This window comes from Akebia trifoliata, chromosome 15 (assembly GCF_017979445.1).
Source record: "Akebia trifoliata isolate Shusen 1 chromosome 15, ASM1797944v1, whole genome shotgun sequence".
Classification (NCBI taxonomy): domain Eukaryota; kingdom Viridiplantae; phylum Streptophyta; class Magnoliopsida; order Ranunculales; family Lardizabalaceae; genus Akebia; species Akebia trifoliata.
The window spans coordinates 3,202,967-3,216,809 of record NC_141389.1 but is presented as its reverse complement, the minus strand read 5'-3'; the positions used below and the strand labels follow the sequence as shown (position 1 = coordinate 3,216,809).

Below are 13,843 nucleotides of genomic sequence, written 5' to 3'. Positions count from 1 at the left end.
GTACTTCATGGTTAGACGATGATTAAAAATTCATTCAGTTTTGGTGTACCAAGCCACTCATTGTGCCTAACACTCACTCCCTTTATCAAAAGCCAATAAAGAGTATGCCTTGAACAGGTACTAGAAAGAAATAGGGAGTTCTGAAATACTATTACAACCTTTGAGTTCATCAAAATTGGGAACCACTTCTTCATAATACTCACCCATAATAGAAAGTCGAGAAATCTTCTATATTTCCCATAAAAAAATGTCAACTTCCCCACAACCCATCTCAAAAGTGTTGATCTCAGGACATCAGACCTCGCACAAAGTTCGATACATGCCGTTAGGACTACTGTATTCCTTACTAGCTGCAAATATGGTATCACCAAGAGAATATGCCCCCTTTCTACTCTATAGTTTATGGTTCACGTCCAAACCCCAATCCCAAAAATTACTGAGATATCAAATGTCGTCTCGAAGTTCAATATCCGAGCTCCATTAAGTAAAAAGTTGCATAATATTCTATATCAAAATAGACTGTGAACAATTTTAAACTTGATTATGATGAGGAGGATGCCATAAAGATGGTTGACGCTCTGTATCAATCTTGTCTCCTACAAGTACATTAGTTGTTAAAGGGTATTCACTTAAAACTACCATATTGAGTAATATGTCCATTTTTGTATCTTGCACCCTCAAAGAACCAACCATCGGTGTATGCACAATAAGCTTCAACTCTACAAATGGGTTATTTTCTCCTCTTGAATGACCAGTTATCATAACATGGGAAAAACATAGTCATTTTCTCTTTTGGGAGGGATTTACAAGGTCATCTACCCACCTTTTGCACAGTAAATTCCTTTTGGAATGATTTTTATTCCTTGAACCTTTGGGGAAAGTGTCTTTAGTTATCCTTGTGGAATAAAAAACAAAACTCACATTTATTCAAAAAAAAATTTCATGTCCCAACAAGTACTAGTAAAATGTTAACTAAAGGTACATAAAAATAGGAGATGTAAGTGTAAATCAAAAGGTATCATGCTCAATAATGTTCTGGTACTAGTTGGCGTTGTTCGCCCCCGAGCACCATTGATAAACAATTACTTTGAATACTGGTCAACCAGCGAATAAACGTCTCTCATCTACGGTTCTTTTAGCTAGTTGGCGTTGTTAGCCCCTGAGCACCATTTATAAATAATTGTTCTGGAGACTGGTCAATCGACATGTACATGTCTCTCGTCACAAGACATATCTAGTCAATTAGCGTTGTCTGCCTCCGAGCACCACTGATAAGCAACTACTTTGGATATTGGCTAACTGACGTATACAAATTGCTCATCACATGGTTTTTCTAGCCATTTGGTGTTGTCCACCCCCAAGAACCATTAATAATTTGGAGACTGGCCAACCGACATGTACAAATATGTCGTCACGTGGTTCTTCTAGCTAGTTAGCGTTGTCCGCCTCCAAGTGTCACTAATAAATAACTACTTTGAAGACTGGCCAACCGACATGTACAAATATGTCGTCACGTGGTTCTTCTGGCCAATTGGATATGTTCACCCTCAAGCACCACTGATAAACAACTGCTTTGGAAACTGAACAACCGACATGTACAAATCTTTCGTCACGTGATTTTTCTAGCCTGTTAGGGTTGTCCGCTCCCGAGCACCACTGATAAACAACTTCTTTGAAAACTAGCCAGTCGACATGTACAAAATTCCCATCACGTGGTTCTTTTAACCAGTTAACATTGTTCGCCCCCGAGCACCATTAATAAGCAACTACTTTGGAGACTGGCTAACTAGCAAGTACAAATCTTTTATCACGTGGTTCTTCTAGCCAGTTAACGTTGTCCGTCGTCGAGCACCACTAGTATACAAATATTTTGAAGATTGGCCAACTGGAGTGTACATACACATCTTTTGTCAATCAGTATCTCCAACAAATTAAAGTTGTTCGCCCTTGAGCAAGACTAACAAATAGATGCTATGTAGATTGGTTAACAAGGGTTATAAGTTCCCGATCTATACTTCCTGGTACAATTCATTATAAATAAAAGAAATATACAAGGATAATCAAATTCAAAAAATTAACTTTTTCGTAACAACAAAGATCAAGGTGTTAGTTGTCGAGATACAGTAAGGAGAACCAAAGTTGTTAGTTGTTGAAATTAGAGTTACCAAGCTCCTAACATAATAGTCGACCAAATGATCAAAAATAAAAAATAAAGCCATGCAAATTGTACAAATATGTAAACAAGAGAAATTAAAAGGCCACCCCAAAATATCCATATTATTGAATTCGGATCATGGTTCTCGTGTTTCAACCAAATACTGGAGTATTGAAACTCATTTTGCTAGCTATTACAATCTTGCCCCTGTCTTCTATACTATTCAAAGACCATAAAGCTAAAGGAAATAAGCAGTTTCGTACTTGTAGATCTGAAGTACTACACCTAGACCTTTTTGACGAGTCCGTTGTCACAAATTTTTTGATGTCGAGGATATGAAGGTGTGAGACTTGATTAAACTAGATCCACCGTATGCCTTCAGAACTTTTGTTGGAAGGAGAGATAAAGAGAAAAGTGATGCTGGCCTCAATTCCAAAGCAGAAAAAAGGAAGGAGTAAAGAATAAGAAAAGAGAGGTACGTGCCTGTTCTTAGCCACCTTTTGTTGTGTTGGATGCCATGAACACCATCTTCAACGATTTCACTCATCTCCCAATTGGTTCAGTGCTCGAAGACCCTTCGGACAAACTCTACGATCGGTAAATGGTGAACCTGCAGCTCCTTGGCTCCACATTCTTGACTAATCTCATTTGACCACCAAAGAGAAAATCTATTGTCTTTTGTGATCACACATTTACAAAGATAAGATTCAGTTTCTACCTCAATTACTCTAATCCAACTCCATTTCATTTTCTTTGGTACATGTCTAGTAGTAAGAGTATAAAAGTCCAACTCAATTACTCTAATCCACCTCCAAATCAGTCCCTCACCAATCAAAATCTCCCTTATGTGTTTGTGTTGAGATTAAAGACTAGCAAGTGTTTCGGTTGTACTGGATAACTCAATCCAACATGGACCCAAATCAATTATCCAAGTCCAAATCCAAATTCTCTATGCCACGTAGTAGTGCTAAAATGTATAATTTTTTTAAACAAATTCCTTGGTCAACCAAGACTCCTAGTTAATCAACTCCGTTACAGAAACACATTCCCTAAGGCCCATATCACACATGTGCAATCAAAGCCCACTATCACCTAAATAAAAAAAAATTTGTCCTTTAAAGCCCAATTCTTCAATTCCATTAAATTAAAAAAAAAAAAACAGATTTTATGTTGTCTCTTGTGGCAATCAAATCACGTCTTGTCCCTTGTGACCTTAGCCTTCCAAGTGCAAAGTCCAACTTCCTGAATTTGCTTCAAATTTTCAAAGGAAATTCCATTGCTCGAAGCAGGTTTCTAACGGGAAAAAAAATAGTTTGTAAAGTCAACGACACATGCGTGGCTATTGAATCCATTCTCCTTGGGTTTGCTAAGCCCAAGCTCACCTCAAAAGAAAAAAAAAAAAAAAAAAGCACACACAAGTTGTACCCTATCCTTGGTGGTCAAGCAATTGAACCCAAATTAAAACTTTTTTTTTTTTTCTTCAACCCATAAGAAATTGGGGATAGGTACTACATGGTTCTTTGTGTTATTATGAAGATTGGGTATTTTCGAAATAAAATCATCTCAGTAAACCCATTTGTTTGTTATTATACTAATTTGTTCTTGGGAAGTGTTCTTAAAGATAAAATGAGGAGATTGGAGAATTTTTTTAGGAAAAGCCTCAATTCGTGTCGAGGTTTGCAAGATGAAATTGCAAGAAGATAAGCTCAAAATTGCAAAATCACCCATTTGCAAGAAAAAAATATTTTCAAGGAAACATCGACGTCACTTGTGCTTTCGACAATGCATCCTTGAGGGGGCATTTGTAAGCATCAAAATTTTAGGAAGGTCCTTACAAATTTTATAAATCAAAATAAAATCCCGAAAAGTCAGAAGTGGATTTATGCATCTAAATTGGGCTTCACTAATTGGGAATAGACCTTCTAAGTCATGGGTTGGGATTTTTACAAATAAAGCCTACAACCTAAACAAATTTAAATAATCAATGTTAAATATTGGGCTTTGTTAGATTAAACCCTATGATCCAAAGTATAAATCAAGCAAGAACACAAGAATCTCACATGACACAAAATATATGTGGTTCGGTCAAAGAATCGACCTACGTCCACGGGCAAAAACGGTGATTTCAATATATTAACCAAAGAAGAACACGGTTACAATTTCTCTCTGTCTCTCGTATATTTCTCTCACCCTCTAGGGTTTCATCTCTTACCATTTATATACTTAGAGTTACAAAGAGGTTAAACGGGTCGAATCCAAAACCAAACCAAATGGGCCCAATATCATGCGGGTTGTTAACGAATCTCAAAAGATCCGGGTTGAATCCACAACAACACACCACATACAAGAATAGAAGACATAACCAACAAGCTTCATACTCAAATAAATGAGTTTGGCCCAATAACAATCCATAGAATCTTTAAAATCGGATTTGGACGAATTTAACTTTTAGATTAATCAATCAAGGCTCTTTAAGTCAAGGCATAATTGAAAATTTAAATTATCTTTAAGTCAATAAATATCAAAGCCTTTCTCATTTAGAAGGGATCCGGATCACTTTCTCTAAGAATACTGAAGTTCTTCTTTTAGAGAAGAAGAAGCTCTCAAGCCCTCTTTTTAAAAAAAAAGTTAAGCTCTTCAAAAGACTCGAACTCCAATTAAAGAGAAGATCAAGCCTAAAATTCTTCTCCGAAAGTTAAGAAATCCTTCTCGGTGGATGAAGCGTGAAGTTCAGAAAGAAAAAAAATCTAAAGAAGCCTCTACATAAGAATAAGTACAAGTCAAGTCACCATCAAAGCAACCTCTTCAATCAATCACGCGCAAAGTCTGGAAAGAAGAAAGCTACACACTTTATATTTATTTTTGTAATAATCAATATAAAATTATTTGCGATCTTATTTCATGAATCTCGATATAGGTTTGGAAAATTTGTTGTCGACACCACAATCATTAATACTCTTACCCTGGAGGTTCGAGACTTAATACTTGATGGGTTTGGAGGAAAAACAAAAGGTTTTTGCCTAGATGTTGAAGATGAGAACATTTGGGTCATTTTCTATTAGTATCTTCGAGAAAACTGGAGTCAGTGGACAAGTCATCAGTTTGAAAACACGAGGGTAGTATCTCAAATATTCACCCAAACCCAAAGACATTTGTCTAAATCACGCTACTATCAATTATTCATTTAGGTTTGTTCTTACTACTCTAGAATTAGAAGTACATAGTGCAACCAATATTGGGAGAATCATGGAGTAGGGACCTGTACTTGCTTGGTAAAATCAAGCAAACCACGAACCCACCAAATTTTGATTGGGTTCGACAAATCAAAACATGCCAATTCACAACAATTTTTTAATTGGATCGGTGAAGCAAACCATTTATTATATATTTTTTTCAATATTTATCTTTAGAATTTGAATTCATAGTGTTGTTGGACTCCCCTTCAGAATTAAGGAAAAAAATTTCTGGGCAAAGATTTGAGCCATCAATAAAACCAAACAAATCATGGCCCTTAAGAACTGGAACAAATTCTTGACGTCATGGAAGATTGTTGGTCTGATCCAACTTAATTGAAGCAAGGTGAGAGCTATTGGAGACAATAAAAGTTGGGTTGTTTGAGGTGCCAGATGAAATCATGTTTAGCAGAAAATGAGATGGACTGATTAGAGAAAGAATAGGGGTCAGTTGATGGACTGATTAGAGAAAGTAAGAGGAAAAAATGAGGATCAATTAAGAAACTTATTAGAGGAAGGAAGAGATGAAGATCAGTTGACAGATGTCAAGCTTTCTATGATACCATGAACACAAAAGCAATATTTTATTGAGAACAATTGTATATCCCCATCTTTCGGGATTATCTATATTTATAAAGAAAATAGAATTTTCTTAAGGAAAGTGGCTGCAATCAAGGGACTGTTGAATATCTATCTAGTAGAGAGAACCAAGGAGTGATTATAGAAGATATTGATGACTGATTCTATTGTGATTCAGATGGGTCGGATCTTCTAAATGGGTCAATACTAAAATCGTTTCTTATCGAGGAGTTGCAAAGTAATTCAAATGGTTAGAAGCCATTTCAAATTTTGGGGTTTGGAACAACTAACAAATGTTCCAAATATGCTAGTAATGCTTACTCTTAACATTATTCATTTATGGGAACGCACTAACACTATACAAAGGCGAGTAGTACTTCATACCATTTCAAGAGAGTAGGAATAGGGCTATCAACAGATTCTTATCAGTTCGAATATAGCAATATCTGAATCTGAAATTTTTATCTGATGCCCGAATTCGAATTCGAGTCTTCTTATCCTATCTAATATCGGATATCATATAATATCCCATTAGAATTGGAATAATTTGTATATTAAATAAACACAATTTTTCCTTATCAAACTCATTTTTCATTATTAAAAAAATCTATTATATATTATACTATGTATATAATAAATAAATCAATTAAAATAATATGTATTAAATTATTTATATAAAAAATAAATCAAGTAAAATAATACATATTATATATCTTATTTCGAATCAGATATTATCGGATTTGAAATGTTAATATATGAATCCGTATCCGATAAAGATTCAAATATATAAAACTATCCGAATTCAAATCCGATATTTGAAATTTTCGGATAATATCCGATTTTTCGAATTCGAATTGGATTCGAATTTTTGACTATCCATTGACAACCATAAGTAGGAATGTCAAAATAGACAAATCTTTCTGAGATGCTAAATTAAGGAGACTCCTATAGACACCATTTAAGATTAATGAGCAAAAATTAACCCAAAGAAATCATCTACGTTAATTAGGTTAAATTATCCATAAAGATCAAGATATCAGTGGAACTAGTGTTGGGTGGATGGAGTAGAGAAGTGCTTTAGAGGTATTATGTTACGAATGTGTTCGTTCACACCAAAAAACAAAAACAAAAACAAAAAATTATTGAATATGGAGGTTGTGAGGACCTACTACCAAGGATGGAGGCCAACATATGAGACAAAATAAAGGATAAAATACAGAATGACAAAGAAACAACTCATATCCATCAAAAGCTGCAAGCCAGGAAAAAGAAAATATACCTTGAAATTTTTGCGAAGCTTATGTACAACAAACATGATGTTTTTAACTCAGCTGCGAATCAAATCCTCCTTTCCCTCTTGTTTCTTTGTTTTTGGTGTGAGAAATCTTGATTAAATAGATGATCCTTTGAAAAAGAAAAAGGCAAAGATTCAAAAGGACAACCGTTGATGCATTATTGTCCTTTGAATATTTGTTTTTTGCAAAGATTCAAATCTCGTATGTCCTTTTTTTGTCTCAAAACAAAAATGATGAATCAACAAAATTGGCAAGGAGACCAACCAAGAATTGGTTCTATTTACAAAATAAAATAAAGGTGCTTGGCTAGATTCAAATAATAACGATCATTAGATTCTATTTATCACTCAACTTCCCCAAAAATCCTCCGAGGTAGATTGAGAAGATAGAATCTTGAGGTGGAAATCTATGTAATACTCTTACCCTAGGGGTTGAAGAGTTGACACTTGATAGGCTTGTATAAAAAATCAAGGGGTTTGGCTAAATGGTCAAGACTGGGACATTTAGGTCATTCTATTAGTATATGGGTGGAGACTGAAATCAAGGGACAAGTCACCAATTCGAAAACACTAGGGTATCACAAATATTCAACCCTAACCAGCTAACCCAACGAGATATCACTCTATTATCAATTTTATTCATTGAAAAACATTTTCCTTAGTAGATATTTTGCACCTTACTAAGGCTTGTTTTGCTAAAATGGAATACCACATTACCAATCCAACACCACAGACCTCTAAATTTCATTGAAAAATTCAGATCCAAAAAAAAAAATTAAAAAATTGGAGGGCTTTATCCAAAGTTTTGAAAATGGACAATTACCGAACTTTCACATAACTCAAAATTTTAAAATTAAAATTCAGTGGTGAAAATATATATATATATTTAGATTTTTTTTTTTTTTCTCAAAGTTCATAGAATTTTGTCCTCGACAACCCTGAAACATCGGATCATGTTTTCTGATGTCACAAGTTGAGTAAGGATCCGTAGTAAGGGTGAAATCCTTACTTAGTAAGGCTAGTCTTCGGACTCTCATTCATTTAGTTTGTTCTTTACTATAGTAGTACAAATAATCAAATAATAAGTATGCTCAGGCAAGAGACTATTTCAGCTTGTGAACTTATCAACTCTATGAGAAGGAGAAAGGAAGGGGTCTATGCGGGCTCCACAGGCCTGAATTTGTGGTCCAGGTTAGGCCCGTTGTCCAACGTGCCAACTTAAAAAATAAATAAATAAAATAAAATAAAATATGATAGAGCCTTGGGCTGACCTATTACATCTTGTAAGCAATAACTGAGTGAAAGAAAAATTATTTTTTTTGTTTTGATCGGTAAGCAGGGGCTATTAAGGGCCTCACCCTATATTATTAATGAAGGAGGTTAAAGCCTTAATAAATTACAAGTCAAGTCCTCTAGAAGGATGAGAGACAGATCATGCGGAATATTAACTTGATCTACAAAGGTAGTAAAAGAGGAAACGCAGCTCCTTTTTTTTTGCTAACCAATCTATGCGATTCTCTCCATGCAAAAGAGAAGATCACATTTTCTAACTTTCGCTGAATAATCTCAATGGATCTCATGATGAAAATATGATGCCAAGAAGGAATGATAACTCCATTCAAACACTGAACTGAGTATCGAGAATCTGAGCAAATATCAACCTGAGTGGTACCTCTATCATAGGCAAACTTAAGGCCTTGAAGAATTGCTTGAAGTTCAATGCAAGGCACATTCATTATAATCAGATCTACCACAGCCTGTAAATTGGAATCTGCCTTGATGATTTCTAGCAATGAAGCCAAAACCCCCTCACATATTTGATAGAGACCCATCTGTATTTATTTTCAACGAGTTCAAACTCGGACAAATCCACTTTACATGTTGACTAACCTGAACCTTGCGGATAGGAGAACAAGCTCCATCTGAAGATTTGATGGCCTAGACAATAGTTCATATTAATCCTTGAGGAGTTGGAGTGATATAGATAATGAAGAAGTGATTTGGTACCAATTTTACTTCTAACAAAAAACTTAAGTAGCACACATGTTGAAGTGCAATAAATAAACTTGGGAAATTGAATTTTGTATGGAAAATACCTCTTTAAAAAATTAGTTTTACCAAAATACCCCTAGATTCCAATTTCCCAGCTGTATTTTTATTGCTCTTTAACGTGTGCCCAAGTTAACGGTTGGATTATGTCTTCTATTCTTGTATATGGAGAGTTGTCGTGAATTCAATCCAGATCTTTTGATGATCCGTTAACGACCTGCATGACCTATTTAATTGGTAATGTGTAGGGTTTCCCTACCAAAATATTGGGCCATTTGGTTTAGTTTTGGATCCGACCCGTTTAACCTCTTTGTAACTCTAAGTATATAAAGGGTAAGAGATGAAACCCGAAAGGTGTTTGAGAGATATACGAGAGATAGAAAAAACTTATAACCTAGTTCTTCTTTGGTTAATATAGTGAAATCGTCGTTTTTTGCTCGTGGATGTAAGTCTATGCTTTGATCGAACCATGTATATCTTGTGTCGTGTGAGATTCTTGTATTCTTGTTTGATTTATACTTCAGATCATAGGATTTAATCTAACAAACTAGTATCAAAGCTATGGCAGTGAAGTATGATGTTGAGAAATTAAATGGAAGGAACAATTTTAATCTATGGCAGGTTCAAATGAAAATTTTACTTGTTCAGCAAGGTTTATCTAATGCGCTATTGGGAAACGATAATTTGCCTGAATCGTTGAAACCAGAACATAAAGAGGAGATCATGGAGAAGGCACACAGTGCGATTTTGTTGTCTTTGGGGAATGAGGTCCTACAAGAGGTCGATGATTCGGACACGACAAATCTACTATGGACAAAGTTGAAAATTTGGTACATGAAAAAATCTTTCACAAATCGGTGGTATCTAAAGAAATGATTTTACACTCTACGGATGCGATAAGGTACTTCTATCCTTGATCATCTTAATGAATATAATAGTATTCTTATATATTTAAAGAATGTTGGTGTTAAAATTGATGAAGAAAATCAGACCATACTTTTGGTTTGTTCTCTACCACCCTCATATGAAAATTTTGTTGATATCCTAATATATGGAAAAACTACTATTTTGATTGAGGAGATTAAATCTGCTTTAAATTCTAAGGAATTGAAGAAGAAAGTAGATGGAATTACATAAAGCTTAGGTGAAGGTTTGTTTGTTAAGGGGAGATCAAATCATAAAGGGAACCATAATAGAAAAAGACGATTTAGATCAAAATTGAATATTAGAAAGTTAAAGTGTTTCAATTGTCATCAAGAAAGACACTTTAAAAGAGATTGTCCAAAGCATAAATGGAAGGGAAAACCAAATTATAATGACCATGATGCTGGCAATACAGTGGTGGCAGATGAAAATAGTGATAACAGTGATGTACTCTTAGTTTCTACCAACTTCTTCGGTGAGGAGTGGATTCTTGATTCGGCGTGCACTTATCATATATGTCCCAATAAGGATTGGTTCACAACCTATCGGCATTTTGATGAGGGTGAAGTTCTTATGGGAAATGATGTTGCTTGTAAGGTAGTGGGGATAGACACAGTTAGGGTGAAGATGTTTGATGGTATTGTGAGGACATTATTAGATGTCAGGTACATTCTAGATTTGAAGAAAATTTTGATTTCCTTGGGTATGCTAGACTCAAATAGCTGTTGTTACAAGACAGGGGATGGAGTAATTCGGGTTTTTAAGGGTGCTATTGGGGTAATGAAAGGGTTGAAGAAGAATAGGTTGTATGCATTGCAAGGACAGACAATTATAGGTACGACGTCGATATCAACAACAGATTTAGACACCATCAGATTGTGGCATATGCACCTCAGGCATATGAGTAAAAGAGGGATGACAGTATTGAGCAAACAGGATTTGCTTGATGGAAAAAAAAATTGGAAAATTGGACTTTTGTGATCATTGTGTTTTCAGGAAGTAGTATAGAGTAAAGTTTAGTACAGGTATTCACAGAACCAAGGTATTGTGGATTATATCCATTCTGATTTATGGGGTCCATCTCCAGTTGCATCACATGGTAGAGGTAAATACATGTTGACGTTCATAGATGATTTTTTGAAGAAAGTCTAGATATTTATTTTGAAGAGTAAAGATGAAGTTTTTATCAAATTCAAGCAATGGAAGACATTGATAAGAAAATAAACTGGTAAACAGATCAAGAGATTGAGGACTGATAACGGTTTGGAATTTTTCTCTAGAGAGTTCGATGAGTTCTGTAAAAATGAGGGTATTATGTGGCATCACACAGTACGGAAGACACCACAACAAAATAAGGTTGCAGAATGAATGAACAGGACTTTATTGGAAAGGGCACGGTGCATGCAATCAAATTCTGGTTTGCAAAAGTAGTTTTGGGCTGAAGCTGTTAACACAGTTTGTTATCTGGTGACTAGGTCTCCTAACAGTATTATTGAGTTCAAAACTCCAGAAGAGGTGTGGTCGGAGTCTCTTGCTATATATTCTGGGTTGAGGATATTTTGGTGTCCAACATATGCTCATGTAAATTATGGTAAGCTTGAACCGATGGTAAAAAAAATGCATATTTATTGGATATCAAGCTGGAGTGAAAGATTACAGATTGTGGTGCCTAGATGCAATAGGGAAAAAGTTTCTTATTAGTAAGGATGTGACATTCAATGAGTTTGTCATGTTCAGTGCGAAGGAGGTAGTCGATACTGAGAAACCTCGTGGTGTCATTGAACAGGTGGAGCTAGAGGCTCCTATTTTGACAAAATAATGGTACAAATGATCTAGATCAAAAAGATGAAAAATCACGACAGAATCCTATTATCGGGGATGAGGTTCAGTTACAACAGTACAACTTGGCTAGAGACAGACAAAGAAGGCAGGTTAGGCCACCTTAGAGATTTGCTCATGCAATGGCTTATGCATTTAGTATGGCAGAAACTATGGATGATGAAGAGCCATGTACCTATCAGGAGGCCATCACATGTGAGGAGTCAACACAGTGGTGTGTTACCATGAGTGAGGAGATCGAGTCTCTTCACAAGAACCAAACATGGGAAATTGTTGAGAAGTCAAAGGGTCAGAAAATTGTGGGATGCAAATGGGTCTTCAAGAAAAAGAAAGGAATTCCAGGTGTTGAAGATGCTAAGATCAAAGCAAGATTGGTGGCAAAGGGGTATACGCAACAGGAAGGAGTGGATTTCACCAAGGTTTTCTCACCTGTGGTGAAACATACTTCTATCATGGTGCTCCTTGCTATGGTTGCCTTATACAATTTAGAATTTTAACAACTTGATGTAAAGACTATTTTTTAACTTGGTGAGTTAGAAGAAGAGATTTATATGCATTAGTTAGAGGGATTCAATATTCATAGGAAGGAAGATCATGTATGTTTGCTGCAAAAATCTTTATATGGCTTGATACTTTAAAAATCTTTATAGATAGTGGTATAAGAGATTTGATACTTTTATGGTAGGAAACAACTATACCAAAAGTAAGTACGATAGTTGTATTTATCATCGGAAGCTCACAAATTATTCGTTTATGTACTTACTATTATATGTAGATGACATATTGATAGCATATAGAGATACATCTGAGATTAAAAAGCTAAAATCTCAACTCAATAGTGAGTTTGAGATGAAAGACTTAGGGGTTGCAAAGAAAATTTATAGAGATTCATAGGGATAAAGGAGTAGGTAGATTGTATATATCACAAAGAAAATACATTAAGAAGGTGTTGGATCGCTTTGGGATACAAGAGTCTAAGTTTGTGAGTACCCCTCTAGCAGCTCACTTTAGACTCTCAGCTCAAATGTCCCTGCAGACAGAAGAGGATGTGGAGCACATGTCTTATGTTTCTTATGCTAGTATTGTTGGCAGTCTTATGTATGCCATGGTTTGTACTAGGACTGACATTTTACATGCGGTTAGTATAGTCAACAGATACATGGATAAACCTAGGAAGATCCATTGGCAAGTAGTTAAATAGATATTGAGGTACTTAAAAGGTACTGCAAGAGTTTGTTTGCTATATGATAGAAACAATGACACTTCTGAGAGTATTGTTGGGTATGTCGATTATGATTATGCTGGGGATCTAGAAAGAAGGAGATCTTTGACGGGCTATGTCTTCACTCTTTGCGATAGTACCATCAGTTGGAATGCAACTTTGTAGTTAACAATCGCATTGTCTACCACAGAGGCTAAGGGCCTGTTTGGATACCAGGAGCAGAACTACTGTTCCAAAGAACAGGAGCTGAAGTACTCTATGGAGGAGCTGGAAAAGTAATTATTTGCGAAAAGGGCGTTTGGCAATCAACTCTATGAGTACTGGCAGAAGTACTTTTGTGCTGGAAGTCTGTTTGGGAACCATACTGACTTCTCATGACTTCTAGAAAAAAGACCAGAATACCCTTATATTATATTAATTACTATTTTTTGTCTTTTAGTGTTATAATATGCCTTCAACCTATACTGTTTTTAACATTTTAACTATAAATATTAATATAATATAATATAATATAAATTTTAAATATTAAATATTAATATAATGTGTTT

At 35.3% G+C, this 13,843-nt stretch overlaps 1 protein-coding gene across 1 annotated transcript; it reads left to right on the top strand.

The window, feature by feature from the left end:
* The first annotated feature begins 9,871 nt into the window (after positions 1–9,871).
* Positions 9,872–12,053, top strand: LOC147383937 (uncharacterized). Its single transcript, XM_086426233.1, has 3 exons — positions 9,872–10,049; positions 10,650–10,899; positions 11,972–12,053. Exons 1-3 carry the CDS (start codon positions 9,872–9,874, stop codon positions 12,051–12,053), a joined length of 510 nt encoding a protein of 169 aa, XP_086282359.1.
* Positions 12,054–13,843: the final 1,790 nt, after the last annotated feature.

Coding starts and splice junctions, on each gene's coding strand:
- LOC147383937 (XM_086426233.1), top strand. CDS start 9,872: ATGGCAGTGAAGTATGATGTTGAGAAATTAAATGGAAGGAACAATTTT. Junction 10,050..10,649: donor GATCATGGAGAAGGCACACA/GTGCGATTTTGT, acceptor CTGGCAATACAG/TGGTGGCAGATGAAAATAGT. Junction 10,900..11,971: donor AGGACATTATTAGATGTCAG/GTACATTCTAGA, acceptor TGTCATGTTCAG/TGCGAAGGAGGTAGTCGATA.